This window comes from Melanerpes formicivorus, unplaced genomic scaffold (genome assembly GCF_026170545.1).
Source record: "Melanerpes formicivorus ecotype bairdi unplaced genomic scaffold, bMelFor1.0.p_v2 SCAF_74, whole genome shotgun sequence".
Classification (NCBI taxonomy): Eukaryota; Metazoa; Chordata; class Aves; order Piciformes; family Picidae; genus Melanerpes; species Melanerpes formicivorus.
In genome coordinates, this window is record NW_027142426.1 from 915,011 (window position 1) to 935,119 (window position 20,109).

At 37.0% G+C, this 20,109-nt stretch overlaps 1 protein-coding gene across 16 annotated transcripts in view; it reads right to left on the minus strand.

Annotated features, from left to right (window-relative positions):
* Positions 1 to 20,109, minus strand: part of ERC2 (ELKS/RAB6-interacting/CAST family member 2) — a 461,566-nt gene that overhangs the window by 128,397 nt on the left and 313,060 nt on the right. For all 16 annotated transcript variants that reach the window (XR_010990493.1, XM_068163671.1, XM_068163678.1 and 13 more), the window contains one exon: positions 15,366 to 15,513. Coding sequence is in view for 15 of the 16 variants with exons in the window: in XM_068163671.1 (XP_068019772.1) it covers positions 15,366 to 15,513 (148 nt within the window). In the remaining variant the exon portion in view is untranslated. The remainder of the gene's footprint in view (positions 1 to 15,365; positions 15,514 to 20,109) is intronic.

Genomic DNA, 20,109 nt, shown 5'->3' on the forward strand with positions numbered 1-20,109 from the left:
AATGAGAATTTATTTTCCACTCAAGTGATCATCAAACCATCACACTTCTACATGACTTGGAACTGTCATTACTTTCTTAAAATAATGCTAATATCATATTTTGCAAACTACCATGTTTATAAGCTTTTTAATTTTATTTATTAGCTCTTCACAACAGTAAGGAATAGGATTTTGAAGTTCTGTTTGTCTTACCTTCTGCTACTATCAGTGTTACACTTCCACACTGGACTCTATTTTCCAGGTATGCTTAGCTTTGATTTAGGAAGTACAAAACATGGCATGATTTCAAACACATTAGGACACTATTTTAGTACAGACTGTGAGGGAAAAATACCACCTACTGACTTGGAAATGGCATCATTTCCTGCAACATCTTCAAGATTTCCTATTCAAGAACAGCCAAGATGTTTTCTTATATCAATTCTGAATGCACAACAGATTATTTAATATGACATTTCTGGATGATAAGAAACTTGGTCTTGGAATGCACAGTTCCTGAAAATTAGAGTGATGACTGCTCATGCATTTAAACTGTGCCATATCTTATCTGCATTATAGGTTACTCTGCACAAATTACTCAAGGTCTGAATTAGTTCAAAGTTGTATCCACACTTTCCTTTTAAAACTATTATTTTTTATACAGTTTTCCTAAAAATAGGTTTCTTAAAAACTATGTAGCCACAGCTCTGAACACAGAATTATCATACCAACACTTCTTTTTGGAAATACCTGCTGAACACCATGATTTACACTAGGAATGAAAAAAAAAAAAAGTTAACTTGTACAATACAATTAATTAACTGTATCTACTACAAACCATGTATAGCCTTATTAGTTTTAGCCTAAACAGTTTCCACAGACCTTTTCTTCCTTTAAATTTCTTGAGTATATTCAATAAATGCAGCATCCATTTTGAAATAAAAAAGTGACTGCAAAATAAAAAGCAGCTGAAATCTAGGTACACAGGTATATTAACCCTTAGGGGATGAAACAGTTGTCTTAGGAAACAGTGATAGTGAACTATCAAAGTTGTCAAGGTGTCTGATGGTACGTGCAACTGATTTTTTAACCCATTGTTACAGTTTGAAGAAGGAACTTTGGCCTAGTCCCTGACTGCAAAGACTGAAAATAAATTACCATTGGAAGTAAAAGGAAAATAATGATAAGGTATATATAATTCATTGGATTGCTAATGGGAATATAGAGCAAAGCATAAACAGTTCTTTCTTTTCTTCTGCTGTCACTTCTGCTTGCAGCTTTCCTCTCTCTCTCTCTCTCTTTCATGGCCTTGCCAGGGTATCTCTGTTTTGAATATTGTGTGAGGTAATGGGAAGAAAGGAGGGAGTTGGGAAGGAAGTGAACAGGTCCTCTGGATCCATCCGGGGGGGAGGGGGTTCTGAGGAGTTTCTGCATTGTTTATAAATTGTATATATATATAATATTGTACATATAGTATGTATTTTGCACATATTCATGGCATTTCATATTTCTAGACTGTAGTTTGCTTGTAAATACAGTTTCATGTGCTTCCATCCCAAACTGAGATGGTCTGGCAATTTCATTTTTGAGGGGGTAATTCTCCAAATTAGTTGGGGGGTAATTTCAACCCACCACACCCATTTACCAAAGAATGTATGATCTAGCACTCTAAGAAAACTGACAGTTATTTTTTGTCCTCCTAAAAGTCTGTTGGGTTTAAGTAAGGATCACCTGAAGTGAAATTAAAGTCTTTGATTGACTGGTAACAGACTAAATAGCTTAACAGCAATCTGTAACTGTAAAACTATAATATTAAAACTGTCTTTTAGAAAATATTTTAGCAAGGTGGCAAAATGCAGCTATGCTTTGATCTGTCATCTGGATGAAGTTAATAACAAAACTCTCGTGAACGAGGTTCAAATAAGGAAAAATAGTAAGATGTGTTGCTCTGGGATATAGGTGTAATATCATTCAATAGCTATTACTTGCTCTGGATTTTCTTCTAAGTCTCTTTTCACCAAATGGAATTTGAAATATTTCTAGAATACTCATTTTCAATATGATAGGATTTCTCCCTGTATAATATGGAACAAAGGCAGATATAAAAACCTAGAAGCTCTCCTGGAGATACTCTGGTGCAATTATTAGAGCATGGAATTTAAAATCTAGAGCCCTACATTCCAGCTTTAATTCTAGCTTTTACTTCTATTTCTTGCAATCTCACTATTTGAAAATAAGCATGCTAATATTTCCACAAAGCTAATATCTGAGATCTTCACGTGGCAGATGTTTTGTTCTAGTCTTCCTGATTTTAAATAATGAATTATTTAATCAGTTTTTTTGTCCTATAAGAATAATTTTAGAAAACACAAATAAAAACTGTTATAACTTTGAAATCCAGAAGATAAATACCTAAAAAATTGTCTGCTTAAGATTGTATAGTTCATCAAATTTATCCAAAAGTTGCACAAACATAGTGGAATTAGCCTGACTCTAATCAAAGCATTTCCAGTATGAATCCAGTGCTTCAGGCCTGAATTCCACTAGCTGAGGGTTAAAAAACTGATTGCTAATTAAGCCAGTTCTGTACTTGCTCTCACCAAATAAAATCTGTTTTCACACCAGAACAATATTTTTACACATTCTTTGAACATTGTTGCCATCTGAAGACAAATGAAGAATTTCTTATCATTTCTACTGTGGCACAACACAAAAGTTTTTAACTGCCACAGAATAAAATTTACAGCTGAATTGTTATTTGGTAAGTTAAAGTGAATTGAATATTGGACAAAAAATACTTCACTTGGCCTTAAATATCATTAAAATTTTTCAAATCACATTTATCACTCACAATGTGTTAAGAGTTTTCATGAAATGAAGACATGAAAATAGAACATATTGATTCATTAAAAAATACAGAATATTCCACTGTTAAGTTTGTGTGATGGAGGAATACAACCTGGAAAAGTAGCTACAAAAGGTATTTCAGAAGGTAATACAGGATGTTTAGTTTCTAATTAAGCTTTATTAGGACTTTTCAAATCAAAGTGATCACAGACTACACTGAAAATTAAAATTAAGTGCCATTTAAAGACTGTATAAATAGAACTTTATAAACTTCACTGCCTATTTTATATTTTTTAAACTCTTCACCAAGTTTCTATTTATTTCCATCACTAAATATATTTCTGAGAACAAAAATAAGAAGTTCAAGTTCCAATCTTGAAGTAACATCACTATTTTTCAGTTCCACCCTGTTGGAGCATCTCAAGCTTACTAAAGATACATGCATCCTCCATAAGTGATTTGATAATAAGCCAAATAATAACCTTTTTCACCATCTAGAAAGGAGATCTCATTGCTAACTTTCAGCTGAAAATTCTTTTACTTAAACTTCATGATATACTTGAGATTTTTGAGCACTGGGTAACTATCTAGCCACAGCAAAATAAGATAAATCCCACGGCTATTATTGTTTAAAAGCCTAACTCTATGACTGCTCTCAATTCATTTTAATGGTAGCAGACCTCTTGAATCAACACATGATTAAATGAGACAAACTTTTAAAATACACCCCACTGTGGTTTTGACCAAAGGACTTGTGTCATTTTTCCACAAGCCAAAGAATTTGCAAACTGACCATTGCTCTGAAGGACCTCTTGCCAATACTGGAGCTAGTGGACTTCAATATTCAATATAATTCAAACTATTCCAGAGCTTATATTATTTTAAGCTAAGTATTCAAGACACTTCCAACAGCATAACACTCGCAACACAATGATAATTATTCCCAAAATAAATTATATTCTTGTCTTGTATCTTTAGCAATGTATGATAACAATCAATTCAAGCTTTTTGCTTGCTTTTGCAGTAAATTTGTAGATATCAAGACAATTTCAATAGAAAAATCTCATAGGTCATGAAGACTAAATTTGCAAGCACTCATCAGGAACCAAAAGATAGGAAAAAACACTACAGTATGGTAGCTAACTAGGAACTCCAGATGCTAACTATCATAATCATAAACGTATGGGTGTTGGAATGCATCACTACAGGGTAGAATTATGTTTTACTGAGTGCTTTAATTATGTATTTTCTTTTTATAACATCCCTGTAATGTAATCTATTCTTATATTCTTACACTTAACTGTATTTTAACATGGGTTTTGCTGCTTAGTTTCCTGCCTCCATTGAGGAACACAATTAATTTTTTCCCTATTAAAATTCCAAATGGGCTAATAAGCATGTTTTTCTTTTCCTGTTACAGCGTATGACTTGTCTCAGAAAGTGTAAAAGACATGATGCATGCAGGCGAAAAGTCTGAATGATTGTAGAAAAAATTGGCTATTCCTCATTTAGCACTTTTTCATTTTTACCCCATTAATGACAGGACTGTTGCATGCAAAGTAAACAACACAGTAAAACTTCTATGCTAGGAAAGCATATATAATTTTCTTTTCCACATCTATATCTAGTTATATATTAAAGTTAATTCATGTGATGTTTTGCACTAAAATCTTATCATACTTATCATTTGTAACCTGTGTGTAACCAGAACGCTTGTTCTTCAGGCCTTGCATACCCTCCCCAGCGTCATGGGACAGAGAACAGGAACAAAGAAGCAGTACAGAGTATTTTCCAATTTTTCATGAAATCCAACCTTCCTCCCAAGTTAAACACAAAAGCAATTGCTGTTCAACTTGCTGTGCGGCAATGGAAAGCAGCTTGCAGAGCAGGCCTTTTCAAAGACTTGAATCTGATAGTTTAGTGCTGAACATGTGCATTAAAGTTTTACGTATATCTTGGTGCATTTTAAATTGGAGTACTCTTTAGCTGATACTAACAACCATTACACCTGCTGCTTTGAAACGTAACAATATGTGCCTGCCTTACACTGAAAGTTAGGGCTCAGAACAAGCCTCTCACTTCACAAGGATAACAGTCATACAAAACCAGCTAGGATATTAGACACTTGACAGACCAAGGCAGGCAGCAGTTCCAAGTGCTATTCCAAGTACTTATCTGAAGTACTTAGGCCAAATTTCAACTTCCCTGACACGTGTGATTGAATAAAATTATGTTAACTTGAAAATGGTCTATCTGACTTTTCAGCTTCAGTTTCTGCAAAGGCTGTGTCTTTGAAGTCTTTTTAAGTTCTGTGAATTAAAAGTATGTCTTGAAACACAGGAAATAGAATAATACAGCACTCTCAGTAATGTATAGGCTAAAGTCATGCTAAAAGTATTTGTCAAAGTCCTACTACTAAACTTGGTAATTACACAGAAGTATGTAAGAACATAGACACAAAGAAGTGGGTTAAAAGGCATAATTAAAGCTCTGAAACAGAAGCTGCCTGAGGACAACTCAGGCCAGGTTGCACTAAATGCTGACAAGCGATGTAAGAAGGCAAGGCTCTCTGGGATTTTTTTTCCTTTTTTGCCTTTACAACAGGAAATAACTCATTAAATAGATACTTCCCTGTAATAATTATTTAAACCAGACATGAATCAGAAACCTCAATAGATAAAAAGGATGTTTGAAACTGCAAATCTGTTAGTAGCACTGCTTGTCTTTCAGCATCTTTAATGTCCGAATAGTTCATTTCAGCTGTAATTTTTGCAGTTTCATTACCAAGCCCAGTTCTCTCATTTGTATAATATAGAAAATACAGTCTAAGTTGAAATTACCTTTCTTCCATTGTATACAATAAAACATAAATTTCATTATATCTTGGAAAACAGAGCAAAATGGAGATAGTCCCACAACACTGTCTAGATATGCTTTATAGAGATATATATGTAACTATACTATATAGAATTAACTTTTCTTTGATGCTAGATTGTAGAAGTTAAACATTTCATCCACCATCACAGAATCATGAAAGTTTGACACCCAATTTTTACAATACTTTAAATAACTGGCTACTTAGCACCATACTTACAATCAACTGTTGATTATATTTAGCCTTCTTATCACAGGGCACTTTGTAGTAGAATTTAAGGACTTGCTTCAAAAATATCTTATGGAGAAAAAAATAAACAGAACCCAAACCAACCAACCAAAAAAACCCCACACACAAAAAAACCCTCACCAAAACCACACAAAACCAAACCAAACAAACAAACCCCACACCTTTTTGGCTTCTTGGAAGTTCATTCATACACAGTAGAGATACTCACTATGCATATCTGAGATACTTAACACACATTCTCACATATCGACCCAGCCAGATCAAAAATTACTAACTTCCAGTGTTAATACAGACACTATTTTATATCTGAATTACTTTTTCCACTTAAGATTTTGAGTCTTAAAGAAATTGCACAAAGTGCATTATGACAACTATAGCTATTGAGGTTATCACCAGTGAAACAGAGTTCCATTAGACATGGCCAAGCTTAAGATATGGTATAAATTTTAAAACAGATCAACAAATACAAACAGAAAAGGACTCATGTATCAGGCTTGTGATGTCTTCAGGACCTTATTGCTACAGGAAGGCTGGGGAAGGACTTCTCAGGATCTCAGGTAGTGATAGGACTAGGGGGAATGGAATGAAGCAGGAGGTGGGGAGATTCAGGCTAGATGTGAGGAGGAGGTTCTTCACCATGAGAGTGGTGAAACCCTGGAATGGGTTGTCCAGGGAGGTGGTCGAGGCCCCGTCCCTGGAGGTGTTTAAGACCAGGCTGGATGAGGCTCTGGCCAGCCTGATCTAGTGTGGGTTGTCCCTGCCCATGGCAGGGGGGTTGGAACTAGCTGATCCTTGTGGTCCCTTCCAACCCTGAATGATACTATGACAAGGCTACAAGGCACGGATGTGATGTCTCTCATTGGAACAATGTTTGTATAAAAATACCATGTGGAAGAATTTGGAATCCTGAATCCTGAGAGTGATGTCATGTCCAGCTATGACTTTTCTATGGACTCAGCTATGAGTCCTTTTACTTCTACAACACACAGCTTTAAATCTAAATGAGAATATGTGAAAGTCTTGTGTGAGCACAGCCAACATTGTCAGTACAACATACAACATTTCTTCTGAATTAACTAATCTGATCAGGTAAAGGGCATTAACTACACAAACCTGTTCTTCTTACTATGTGCCATATGGAGCCGGCTGTGCTAAGCTACAAGGAGAAGTGGCATTATGCTGTTTGACCCTTAAACTAATCTGGTCCACACTGGGTTTATATCTAAGCTGCTTGTGGTTGGCAAAATTGACAACTACAGTCTCAACATAAAAAAAAAATAAATTATTTGCATATACAATCATAGCAACATTACTAATAAACAATGCTGTAGTATTCAGTGCTCTTATAATATTGCCACCTGTGAAATTCAAGGAAATCAAACCATTAACTTTGACAACATCAGAAACAGAAGCAACAATGATTAGGAATCAAGAGAGTACAAGGACCGTGCTACTGATCACAGGTCTACAGATGATAACCTCTCTACAGATATCGTAAGAAACACTTGTTAAACATTAGATGGCTTAAATGCAATTCACTAATGCACAGTTTTGCAAAGGCAAGTTTTGGGCTACCAGAATAATCACAACAAATTCTAAGCATATTCTTTTTCTTATACAGTAAGAAAACCACTTTCAATTTTGTAAAAAAATGCAATGTAATACAGCTGAATTACTCTTAACAGGGAAATTATAACTTGGGTTTTTATTATTAATCTTGAGTGCTTGATGTTACCACCATAATATCCCATTAGCACCATTTCTCATATACTTAACTAGAACAGTACATGTAATGCAACACATTGCCCTAGTTCTATTTCATTTCTTTGCTGCTGAAAGACTACTTCGAAATATTTAGATGTCAAAGAGTAAGAAATACTTCTATGTATTACATGTAGAGCAAAATACTTCACATGGTTGATTTGCTGAGAAAGGGTGGTCACACAGGTTTTCTTACAATCCTTAATTTTTTCTCACACTTTTTTTTTCATTAGCAATATGCTCGTGTGATGAAATATAGAGTAGTGAACTAATAGACTAGAGAAGACTGCCAAACACCAGCTTTGCCTCTGGCCAGAGTATTCTGTACACCTGCAGTCTTGGGAACACTGGAAAGATTTCTAATTCCATGTTTTGAGAAGAAAAATAAAATGCTCTCGAGGAGTTAGAGGACCTTGCATTTTAGCCAACTTTACTTACATTTTTGGCTCTATAGCCCAAAAGTGAAAAGAGACAACTGGGAAATTTTCTTGCAGTATCCAAGTTCCGAATTAATCACTAACATAGCAGTGTCTTCTGTTCTTACCCAAATCACTTGAGACGGTCTAAAAATGGACTTCAATTATTTCATGAAGGATTGCATCACTATACAGATTTCTCTAAAAATAGCTGTCTCAGAATTCTCAAATAGAATCTTGGCCAGGGTAATTATAAATATTATGTAATCACTCAGCCAAGACCTCGTGACGATTTTGTTTAATACTGTATTTCTTACAGGGTTTTTTTTTAAGCCTACTACAAAGATCTACAGCTCTCAAAATACAGTATTTGCTGTATGAATGAAAACGATTCCAGTGGTTCTGCTTTTCTGGGAGTGTATTACTATGCTTCCTATTTATGTAAATCATTAAACGATATTTAACTGACAGATTGCAGCTGCTAAATTGCATTTAAGCCATTACTATTAAATATGCTTATTTGTTATGGATGGTGTTTGTAACACAGAGGTCAGTGTTATTGCTACTAATTTTACAAGTGGATGCACTGTGGTACAAATAATTTTCCTAGGTTATCAGAATATAATCTGAAAAATCTGTAAAAGACAGTACTTGTGAGAAAAGCAATACTTAGGTAGTTTACTTAAATCACGTATGTTCTCATTCTCCTAATTTCTTTTTCAGCATGAAGAAATGCAACAAATTAGTTAAAAAACAATGTGTTGGTATCTTTCAAAAAGGGTAAGAAGGAGGAACCAGGGAACTACAGGCCAATCTCACCTCTGTGCCCGGAAAGATCGTGGAGCAGATCCTCCTGCAAGCACTACTAACTCAGAAGAATAGTGAGGAGGTGATTTGGAACAGGCCTTCGACACTGTCCCGCACCACATCCTGGTCTCCAAACTCGTGACACATGGGTTTGATGGGTGAACCACTAGATGGATAAGGAACTGGCTTGATGGCTGCACCCAAAGAGTGGCTGTCAATGGGTCCATGTCCCAGTGGAGGCCAGTGACAAGCGGAGTCCCTCAGGGATCAGTCCTGGGACCTGTCTTGTTCAACATCTTTGTGGGTGACATGGACAGTGGCATTGAGTGCACCCTGAGCAAGTTTGCTGATGACACCAAGCTGTGTGGTGCAGCAGACACACTGGAGGGAAGTGAAGCCATCCAGAGGGACCTTCACAGGCTGGAGAGGTGGGCACAAGCCAACCTCATAAGGTTCAACAAGAGCAAGTGCAGGGTCCTGCATCTGGGTTGAGGCAATCCCAGGTACAAATACAGGCTGGGCAGTGACTGGCTGGAAAGCAGCCAGGAGGAGAGGGACTTGGGGGTGCTGGTGGACAATAAGCTCAACATGAGCTCTCAGTGTGCACTTGCAGCCTGCAAAGCCAATCAGATCCTGGGCTGCATCAGGAGAAGTGTGGCCAGCAGGTCAAGGGAGGTGATCCTCCCCCTCTACTCAGCTCTGGTGAGACCCCACCTGGAGTACTGCGTCCAGTTCTGGAGCCCCTATTACAAGAGGGATATGGACGTGCTGGAAGGTGTCCAGAGAAGGGCCACAAGGATGATCAGAGGGCTGGAGCACCTCTCCTATAACGACATATTGAAGGAGTTGGGGCTGTTCAGTCTGCAGAAGAGAAGGCTCTGAGGTGACCTGATTGTGGCCTTCCAGTATCTGAAGGGGGCCTACAAGAAGGCTGGGGCAGGACTTCTCAGGATCTCAGGTAGTGATAGGACTAGGGGGAATGGATTGAAGCTGGAGGTGGGGAGATTCAGGCTGGATGTGAGGAGGAAGTTCTTCACCATGAGAGTGGTGAAGCCCTGGAATGGGTTGTCCAGGGAGGTGTTTAAGACCAGGCTGGGCAAGGCTCTGTCCAGCCTGATCTAATGTGGGGTGTCCCTGCCCATGGCAGGGCAGTTGGAACTAGATGATCCTTGTGGTCCCTTCCAACCCTGACTGATACTATGATACAATCTATTTGACATTCTCAAAGGCCACAAATAGTTGAATAGAAAAATCAGATAAAAGCATTCAACTGCATATTTGGTGCTAGGAGCATTATTTAGGTAATGAACTGTTTTAAAAGAGAAAAAAATACCTGAAATTTGCATTTGAAACTTTTTAAAACTTTCCTTTTTGAACACATTCTATTTCTGGCTTAATGCTATTGTAGTTTAGAGTACTACTGGGATGGCCTATGTCAGTCCATGGACACGGTTTAACAATGGAAATCAGCACAATTGTTGATGTGGAAAACACTGAAATTTTATGACACAAAATGTTGAATAATTAAAAAGAAAAGTTTGTAGGTGTTTTTGAGGTTGGGGGATAGGGAAGGGGTGCATATGGGAAGCAAATGTATTGCCTTCAAACTGAGCAATAACTGACTTCACTGTTGTAGGACAAACCACATTAAAAATATGAGACACAAAATAACATCATGTTTATAAGATATGCCTAAGCAGGCAGTACACTGTATTTGTTTTATCTTTGCCTGAAAGGTACCTGTTTAGATAATAACCTGTTATTCCTAGATATTGAAAAGCTCTTGGTATTTTGCTTCGTTTCACTGAATCTTTTATGCTCATTGCCTATGACACAATGCTAATATTCTTCTGAAGCAATCCTAAGGAAGCTTATGGGGAGCCAATACAGCTGAAATACAAAATACAGCAGGACGCATCAGGAGTCTACCAGAGTGATTAGAGAAGGTTTTCACAGTGTAAGTCTGTGGTAAAAGTAGCTATGTTTGCATTTAGGCAACTCAATCTGAGTGCAAATCTGTGATACATTACAGAACAGCGATAAAATCTGTTTTTCTGGCCTTAATCCAGTAACAATAAAATTCTGTGAGCAACCTCCATACTTTGAGTTACTCCACTGAGTTTAATAGAATTGACCTCCTGAACCTTTAAGATATCTGCTACATACTGTGTTCTGTCTCTTTAAATATGAAGCAGGCTTTTGATGCCTACAATGATCTCACATGGTGGGAGCCACCACAGTGCTTGTACAGCATTCTGAATAGCAATTGATGAATTTGCAAATATTTTGATGTTCCAGCTAGATAAGTACCTATAAATATTACATAGTATACCAGTTAAACCCCTGTAACTCCTTTCCTTACACAGAAACCCTCAGTGGTCTTGTCAGACTCAGCTGAAAGAACAGTAATTGCCCCTCTCCCAGTCACAGAAACATTAAGGAGGAGCATTCACATTTGTTGTATGAAGGAAAAAAATCTGACTCTGGGAAGTTCACTTTCATCAACATGATTTTACAGAGGAAGACAGTGATTACCTTTCTTATGCCTCAGAGAGCATATGCCTGGACATTCCGTGTATACAGTCAGAAATCTGCAAGCCAGCATCCTAGGCTTAGAGTACAATGCTGTGCTTTTTTAGGTATTATCCGTTGCAATGATCCATAGTACAGAATGATTTGCAATTGCTAGAAATACAGAACTTCAGTTTATCATCTACATGACAAAGTCTAGGAAGGATGCCACTGAAAAAGACTGCCAAAGAAGCAGAGCCTCAGAGATTTTCTCAGAGAAAGAAACTTCCTAAACTGCAAACAAAAGCAAAAATCAATTCAAACTATCAGGTATTCATGATGCAACACAGAGGGCTGAAGTTTCCCAATACCTGAGAACTTTTGTGATGAGTAACATGAAATGGAGAAACATAAATAGAAACTCCTGGGATTCTTTAAGGTCTGCATTTTTCATCCTTTTCCCTGCTGTCTTGATGAGTCATCATTTTCCTGTAGCCATGAACAGAAGGCTTCCTACTTGATGGGATAGGTAGATGCATCAAAAACCTATTTGCTATTGTGAATATACATGAAGAGAATACAGATTTTTATCATTGCTATCCATTGTTATTTTGCCTTGCAAAACTCCTCCCATAGTGTAGCACAGGACCAGATCTGGGGAGCTAATGTTTAGCATTACCTTGTGAATCATCTTCCAATATTTATATATTTTTAATATTTTATTTATACATCCCCTTTCATGATTGTATTGGGCTGGGGAAATATGACATTTTCTTTCAGCAGTGTAATAGCTGTGGAAACCAGTGATGGGACAAATAAGGCCATAAGAAAAGATTTAATGCTGTAAGTGGTCATTCTCTGAAGTTCCAGGTCAATCAGAAATAGATTAGGAGGTGGCATCTCTCAAAGAATATATCACAGAGCATGGAACCTGTCACTTCCTCCTGGCCCAGCATAGTCATAGCAAGGAAGAGTAGCATTGACAAGCCTTCGTGTTGGATGCACACATGAAAGCTTTGAGGGCTGACAGTGGTTCTCCCCAATGGGATTAAAGAAGCATCAATGATCTCTACAACCTCTATTATCAGATGATTGTTAAGTGTAATAAAGTGGTGACCCAGTTAAACCACATTCCTGTTCCTGGTGTCTGTTTCTTTTTTTTTTTCTTCCTTTTTTCTGTGGTGTCTGAGATAACAGGGAGATTATTTTGGCATCAATTTAATCTAGTTAAATAGCTTTACTGAAGATCTTTATCATTGTAAATAATGGAGGTATTTGAAGTATTTGGTTACAATTCTAATTGAAGTTATCCAGAACAATGCCTCACTAGCAATCCCCACTTGCTATTCCTTCACTCTGTCTGAAGACAGTTATGAATGTTTTGAACACTTTTCAGCAATACTTAAAAAGTACAAAGCAAAAACCCCCACAACAACCAAACCCACAAAAACCCACACAACAACCAAACAAACAGCAACAATCAAACCCACAAAAACCCACACAACAACCAAACAAACAGAAACAACAACAAACCCCAAAACAACCCACCAACAAACCAAACAAAAAGCCCACTGAGTTTGCCCAAGTCTCTGGTATACATTTTAAAAGTATCTGTGACAGGTGTCATGGAACACAGCAAAACTATGGATTAATGTACTCTTCAATAATGAAAGATAAAGGCGGTGGAAAAAGGACATAATTCTTTCTCTTTCCAAAGCAAACCAAAACAAAAAATCTTAAAGTCCCTAAAATTTGGGAAGTAACATCACCTGCTCCAATGCAGCGCTCTGGGATGAAGGACTGAAAAACCATCTGCCTATTTAGCATGTAAAATTTGAGTGAAATGTCTCCTGGCCAGCTGACTGATATGAGATATGAATGCATCATGGCTGGAACACAGGTACTTGGCTGTAATGTCTGTAGCAAAGTCAGCATCACAAGTGGATGCCAGGTTCATGCTCAGGGGCTGTTTCCTATTTTTATAGACCCGTGGGGGAACTCTACAATGACTGGATGCATGAGGTCAGAGCTATGGGGAATTCAGCATAGCAGCAAAATTTTCATTGAATTTCTGTTACTGAGTACATGGAGTTCTACGGTATGCAATGCAGGACTCAGAATAAAGAATCATAACATTGACTATGCAGTATGACCTAAACATTATCAGCATGGCGTGATCATTTGTGAAGTAGCATGTTGTCCAATAGCAGAGTGATAACTGCTATAGCCCAAAGAGACCAGAGTCATTTTGCCAATGGTAGTCTCCTCCTCAAGCAACAATGACAGACTTCAGTAAAGTCACACAAAGGATACAATACTTCTAAACATGAAAATATCCAGTCTTTTTCACTTATTCTGAAAGAGGAAAGGGATTTAACAAGATACATGGCATACAGCACAGGTATCTAGTATCTTGGTTATCAAAGATCCTTGCCTACAGTACCTCTTCCAGCTATGACTATCACCTTTTAAAAAACAGGGGGAGGATCCCCTGCACAGTATGCAAAGTTTTAAACATTTTGATTACACAGAGAATTATAAAATAATAAAATACACTGAGTTGGAAGGGACCTCTAGAGATCATCAAGTCCAAGCCCCCTGCAGTTAAAAGAGACATCCACAACTCTATCAGGTTGCTCAGAACCCCATCAAGCCTGACCTTGAATATGTCCAGGGATGAGGCCTCCACCACCTCCCTGGGCAACCTATTCCAATGTTCCAGCACTCCCCTAGCAAAGAGTTTTTTCCTAGTGTCCAATCTAAATCTACCCGTCTCTAGTATAAAACCATTGCCCCTTGTTCTAATGCTTCATGCCTTTGTAAACAGTCCCTCTCCAGCTCTCTCATAGCCCCCTTCTGAAAGGACACTTATAAGGCCTTCTCTTCTCCATGCTGAATAATCGCAACTCTCTCAGCCTGTCTGTAGGAAAGGTGCTCCAGCCCTTCCATCACTTTTTGGTCCTCCTCTGAACCCATTTCATCAGGTCAATGTCCTATTTGTGTTAAGGGCTCCAGAGCTTCACATACCAGGTTAGGTCTCACCAGGGCAAAGCGGCAAAATCACCCCTCTAGATCTGTTGATCACACTTCTTTTCATGCAGCCCAGGATGCCAGTGATGGGCATCTTGGGCTGCAAGTGCACATTGCTGACTCATGTCCAGGTTTTTGTCCACCAGTAGCCCCAGGTCCTTTTCCACAGGGCTGCTCTCTATCACATCCTCCCCCAGCCTATATTGATAATGAGGATTGTCCCAGCCCAAGTGCAGGACCTTGTACTTGGCCGTGTTGAACCTCATGAGGTGCACCTGGGCCCACTTCTCCAGCTTGTCCAAACTTACATGCTGTCTGGTACATGTGTACTGTGCCTAGTATGATCATTTTCCTCAATAAAGCAGAACACAAATTAAATTTGTTTGTGGTAAAACTGTATTTCTAGGCTTTGTAATTGTATGGAGTTTTATTAAACCCCAAATGACTTAGTGTTGAAGACATAATAAATTTTCAAATTAATAACAATTACTCTAAGGATAATCACAGTTTCCAGATAACCTCTCAGAAAGCCAGAAACCTTCTTAAAACTCAATTATTTTACAATAGATAAGCAAATAATAGAACAGAAGAAGGTTAGAAAAAGTCAACAGAAGAGTATCTGCTGACCTCTGTCTCACATGAGGAAGAAGGTTGGAAGCTCTATGTATTGGCTGCATATAACATAAGCCAAGCAAATGTGCAGCTAAATACTTAACAACCATTGAGAAGCAATAAACACTTACATTGAACACCTCCTACATTTCTTAACTGCTGTCACATGTCAGACCTGCCTTGAAGACTTTCAATACGAGATTAGAACACAGCAGTACAAATGAAAGGAATGTCAACTTTCTGTTGCCATGAAAGTAGGGAAAGGAATGTCTCCTCACCTGCTGTTTTAGCTGATGTACTAATCTGTCCTTCTCTCGTTTAAGTGCCATTACTTCCTCTTGAGTCTTCTTTTTCTTTGAAGCAGACAGTTCAAGCAACGCAATGTTTGCATCTTTTTCACTAATTGCAGCAAGCAAAGCTTCCTGCCTGATAAAATAATACGAAAATAAAGTTAAGTTCTCATTAAAACATTTATTACTGTACCATACTACATATTTCTTTTCATCACTAGAACTATCTTATGAACATTCTTTAACTAGCAAACATTGTCAAGTCAAATCAAATCAAGAAATAAATTGATTAGCCAAAAAAGTTCCTTTTATAGATTTCTCATTAACTACTTCAAGAAACATTTATCACATTTTACCACAACATGACATGTAACAATTGTTCTATAAAATACCTTGCTTTTAAAAAATTGTTGGTATTGACTATTTTTAATTCACTTTCCTGAATATTGAATATTTTAAATAAAGATGTAGTAAAATACTCAAATCATATACATTGAATAAAAAGCATAGAAATGCAGATAAAACATATTTTTGTATAGTCCTGTCAATATGGCGCCCTAGAGACAGAAATCTTTGGACATCTTCCTCACATTCCTGTGGATTTCTTGTTATCTATTGTGTCACCACAAAACTATGATTCTAGAAGTTAAAAAAAACAACAAACAAACAAACATCTGGAAAAGAAGTTTCTTGATCTAATTGTTCATGAGGAATCTTTTCCTTTTTTAATATTGACCTTTCAATCTCCAGAATGCAAACAGAAACAGCTAAGAGAAACATACAGAATTACATAGAAGTTAGCAGGGACACACCATAAAAAGTTTCTGAGGATATATGACAAAGGAAATTTTTACACCATGGAATTTGGAAGATTTTTCAGTATTTTAATGTTTCTAACATTCCAAAATGCTCACATTGGCAAACCCATAAAATGTCCCTTATTTTCCTAAATACAAGAAATATATTCATCTTCTGCAACACATTCAATGACAGATTATGACTTATAAACCAAGAAACAGCAAACAATATTTCATAGCTTTCAGGACAAAATATGTTATGGCCTATGCCTTTTTCCAGAACTATATAAGATCAATCATTAAAAAATAAACATGGATAAATGAATCATAAATTAACACTGGGCTCCAACTGCTAATAAATGTAAGAATATGGCTCATGAACTTCATACAGTGAAGGTGAGCTAGAAGTTTGGAATTCTTATAGTCCTTGGCTTGCCAGCAAAAATGTCAAGAAAGCTATTTCACTTTTATTTTAAAGTTCATAATGTACTAATGTAAATATTTATAGGACAATATTTCTGATGGAGTCAAAGAAAAACAATCCATCTATTTTACTCTCAAAGTTATGAGACATGGATCAATTTTAGATAAACAGTTGCATTTTATTCATACACTTAATCTCATTTATTATTCTGTCCTCTTCATTCTAATCCCAATGAAATTATGTTTAAAAGTGGACGCCATAAGGCTTGAATAGCCTTAATTTCAATGAAAGCTGTTAATTATTCTAAATAAAAGGTATTAAATAATAAAGCCATAGATATATATATTCATAATGCTAACTTGAAATGAGGCATAGCTATATTGTGTTCTATAAACCTCATAAGAATATATAAAGCTTGCTGTGTAGCAATTTGTAAAGGACCATCAATGTTTTCATGTTATGCTCAAATACAATACTAATTTAATAATATTTTCATTAAAACCTTAAATATTTAAGGCATTGTAACAGGAGAAAGCTGATTTGCTTCTGCATCTTGCAGAAAGCAGAAACTTTATGCAACATATGAAATCTAAATATGGCCTCTTTCGAGCATCTGGTTCAAACAGAAAGAAACATAATGAAATTTTAGATTTTTCTCCACTGTACATTTTTTCGTACAAATCTGTGTTTTTCTGGTTTAGAAATATGTCCTAATCCTAGAAGATGGGGGTTTTGTTCGGGGGTGATAAACTTCCTGACACAAAGTGACAGCAACAGGTATTCTGTGACTTCAAAGCCAAAGAAACAGTATACTGCATTGCTACATAAAATCCTATTTTATTACATAAAATACTTTTCTACAAAATTAAATAAGATTGGGTTAGTTCCTCTACATCTCTGTGATAATATACTATGTTAAAATTGTGAAGTCTGATCAGAAGTTTTGACAATGTTCCTGTCATTTGCATCACGAAACATTTTCCAATCTTTAATTTGCATTCTGGATTTTGCAGACTTTGGCATGTTTTTTCTCATTTGATGGTGTTGAAGGATTATGAAAGCCAACCAGAAGTTATGAGAGTGGTTTTGCATGGAAAAGCCAACAAGCTCTTTTTTCTCTATTGTCTTGTGGATCACAGAGTTCCATTCAGATTACCACCTCTCCTGTCTGGGGAAAATACATAACCAACACTTAATTCCAGGAAATAATAATTCATACCAAACACTTTCAGGAAATAATGTTTCATATGTGAAATAGCTGCTGTCATATGACTCCATAAAAGCTCCCCCAAGATGCTTCAAGATTTCAATCAAACCCATAGCATACACAAAAGTTATAACTAGCTCTCCAAAATTATTTTTAACGTATTTTTACATACATGGAGTTGGGAGGTCTTACACATATGAATATTGAGACACTACTGCACAACAATACAAGGATAGGGATTTCTACTAGAATACTTCCACAGCAATGTGGAGCCATGAACACTAACTACACAGATGGCCAACTGAATGCAAGCTCCCATTGCCAATACTCTTGAAGCTGCTTGAGTGTGAGTCAGCTTCATTCAGAAGCTGTAAAGCCTCATTTATCTAAGAGACACACTGGTTTAGATTGGGCACAGTGCCACACAACATACTGATGGCTTCCAGACTGGAACTGGCTCGCATACAGCCTACTCAGAGTGTGGGTAGAGCAAGCTTGCATCTGTCTGCACAGACATACTCCTGGAGTATGCTGACATATTATCTTTGTCCATTATCATGCATAATCTGAACAGTAATAACCTCAAATACATAATTCAGTGGCATTTAACCAGACATCAGGGTTAACAAGTTCAGCAGAGCAGGACTGTATATTCTATAAATGATACATGTTGGTTGCTTTCAATCAGCTGCTTCTATACAGGGGAAAGACAGAGAGACCCAACAACTTTAATTAGTATTTTAGAATACAAAATAAAGATACAGGGCGTGACAGGGCATATAAGGAAACCAAAGTGGCTTCCTTTACTTCTGCATGGCCTAGCACACTACCAGATTTACAGTTCCTCCACTAAGTCTCTGGGAGACAGAGCTTACAAAGTACCTTGCCCATCCTGCTGAGTCATTTTAAGCAGCCTGTGGGGACAGATCCACACCTGTACTTCATTGTATCTCATTTTTTACATATCACACACTGGTCTACCTACATTTATGAAAGTTCCTGTGATACTCTTTCAACATACTTGAAGTTTCCTAAGGAAGAAGCAAATCTGATGAATAGAAGTTATTTATTTATGTTAGGTACCCAGTGATGCTGAGAAAAAATAGGATAGGATAGGATAGGATAGGATAGGATAGGATAGGATAGGATAGGATAGGATAGGATAGGATAGGATAGGATAGGATAGGATAGGATAGGATAGGATAGGATAGGATAGGATAGGATAGGATAGGATAGGATAGGACAGACCATGTTGGAAAAGACCTTCAAGATCATTGAGTCCAACCTATCATCCAACACTATCTAATCAATTAAACCATGGCACCAAGCACCCCATCCAGTCTCTTTCTAAACACCTCCAGTGATGGTGACTCCACCACCTCCCTGGGCAGCCCATTCCAATGGCAAATCACTCTTTCTGTGAAGAAATTCTTCCTAACACCCAGCCTAAAGCTCCCCTGGTGCAGCTTGAGACTGTGTCCTCTTGTTCTGGTGCTCATCACCATTTTTGCAGGAAACATTTGAAATGAGATTAGCTGACCACTAGGAACAAGGTTAAGATGCCAGCAGAGGACAATAATTACTTTCTCACAAACATGAAGTAAACCATTCAAAAATGTAAACAGGTGGCAAGCTCTTCATCTAAATCTCTCAAGTGAGCCACACACTTCTGTTTTGCTGATAGAAACTGAAACTCATCATGCACTTCTGGGCAAGAATTTTTTAAAATTAAGACCTGAATTGGCACCAAGAACAACATACAGTCTGATACACTCTCTAGATAACATGCTTAAGAGTGTAAGCATAATTTATAATTCCTAATTATCTACTGTGTCAGGGAAAAAAAAATTACTATCCAAATACAGTTCTATAGAGATGTTATCACTATTTGCAGCCAAAATGTCTCCTTATTGTTTAATAAATGATGGTAATAAAATACATTTTAAAGTTATTTATTAAAACACTGAATTAAATTACATTCTCTAACAGTAATATTTATAAAGAGTAATCCTTTTTGCTCTTACTAGTTTTTCCTCTGCTTTTTTGGCAAACTAATCCGTTATACAAATAACAGAGCAGCACTCTTAACACCAAGAAAAATCACTCTGACTGTACCCAGTAAAATTAGGTAAACTCTGAATTAATAAAATAGATGGTAAATCCAACAGCATTTGCTCCACGCTACTAAATACTCTGCACATTTTTGACATACAGAAAGTAATTCCTAGGATTCCCAGCCTATATATCCTCCACTATAATGCAGTTTCCCAATACAAGAGGGAGAATTTTTCCCTGGAAAGACAA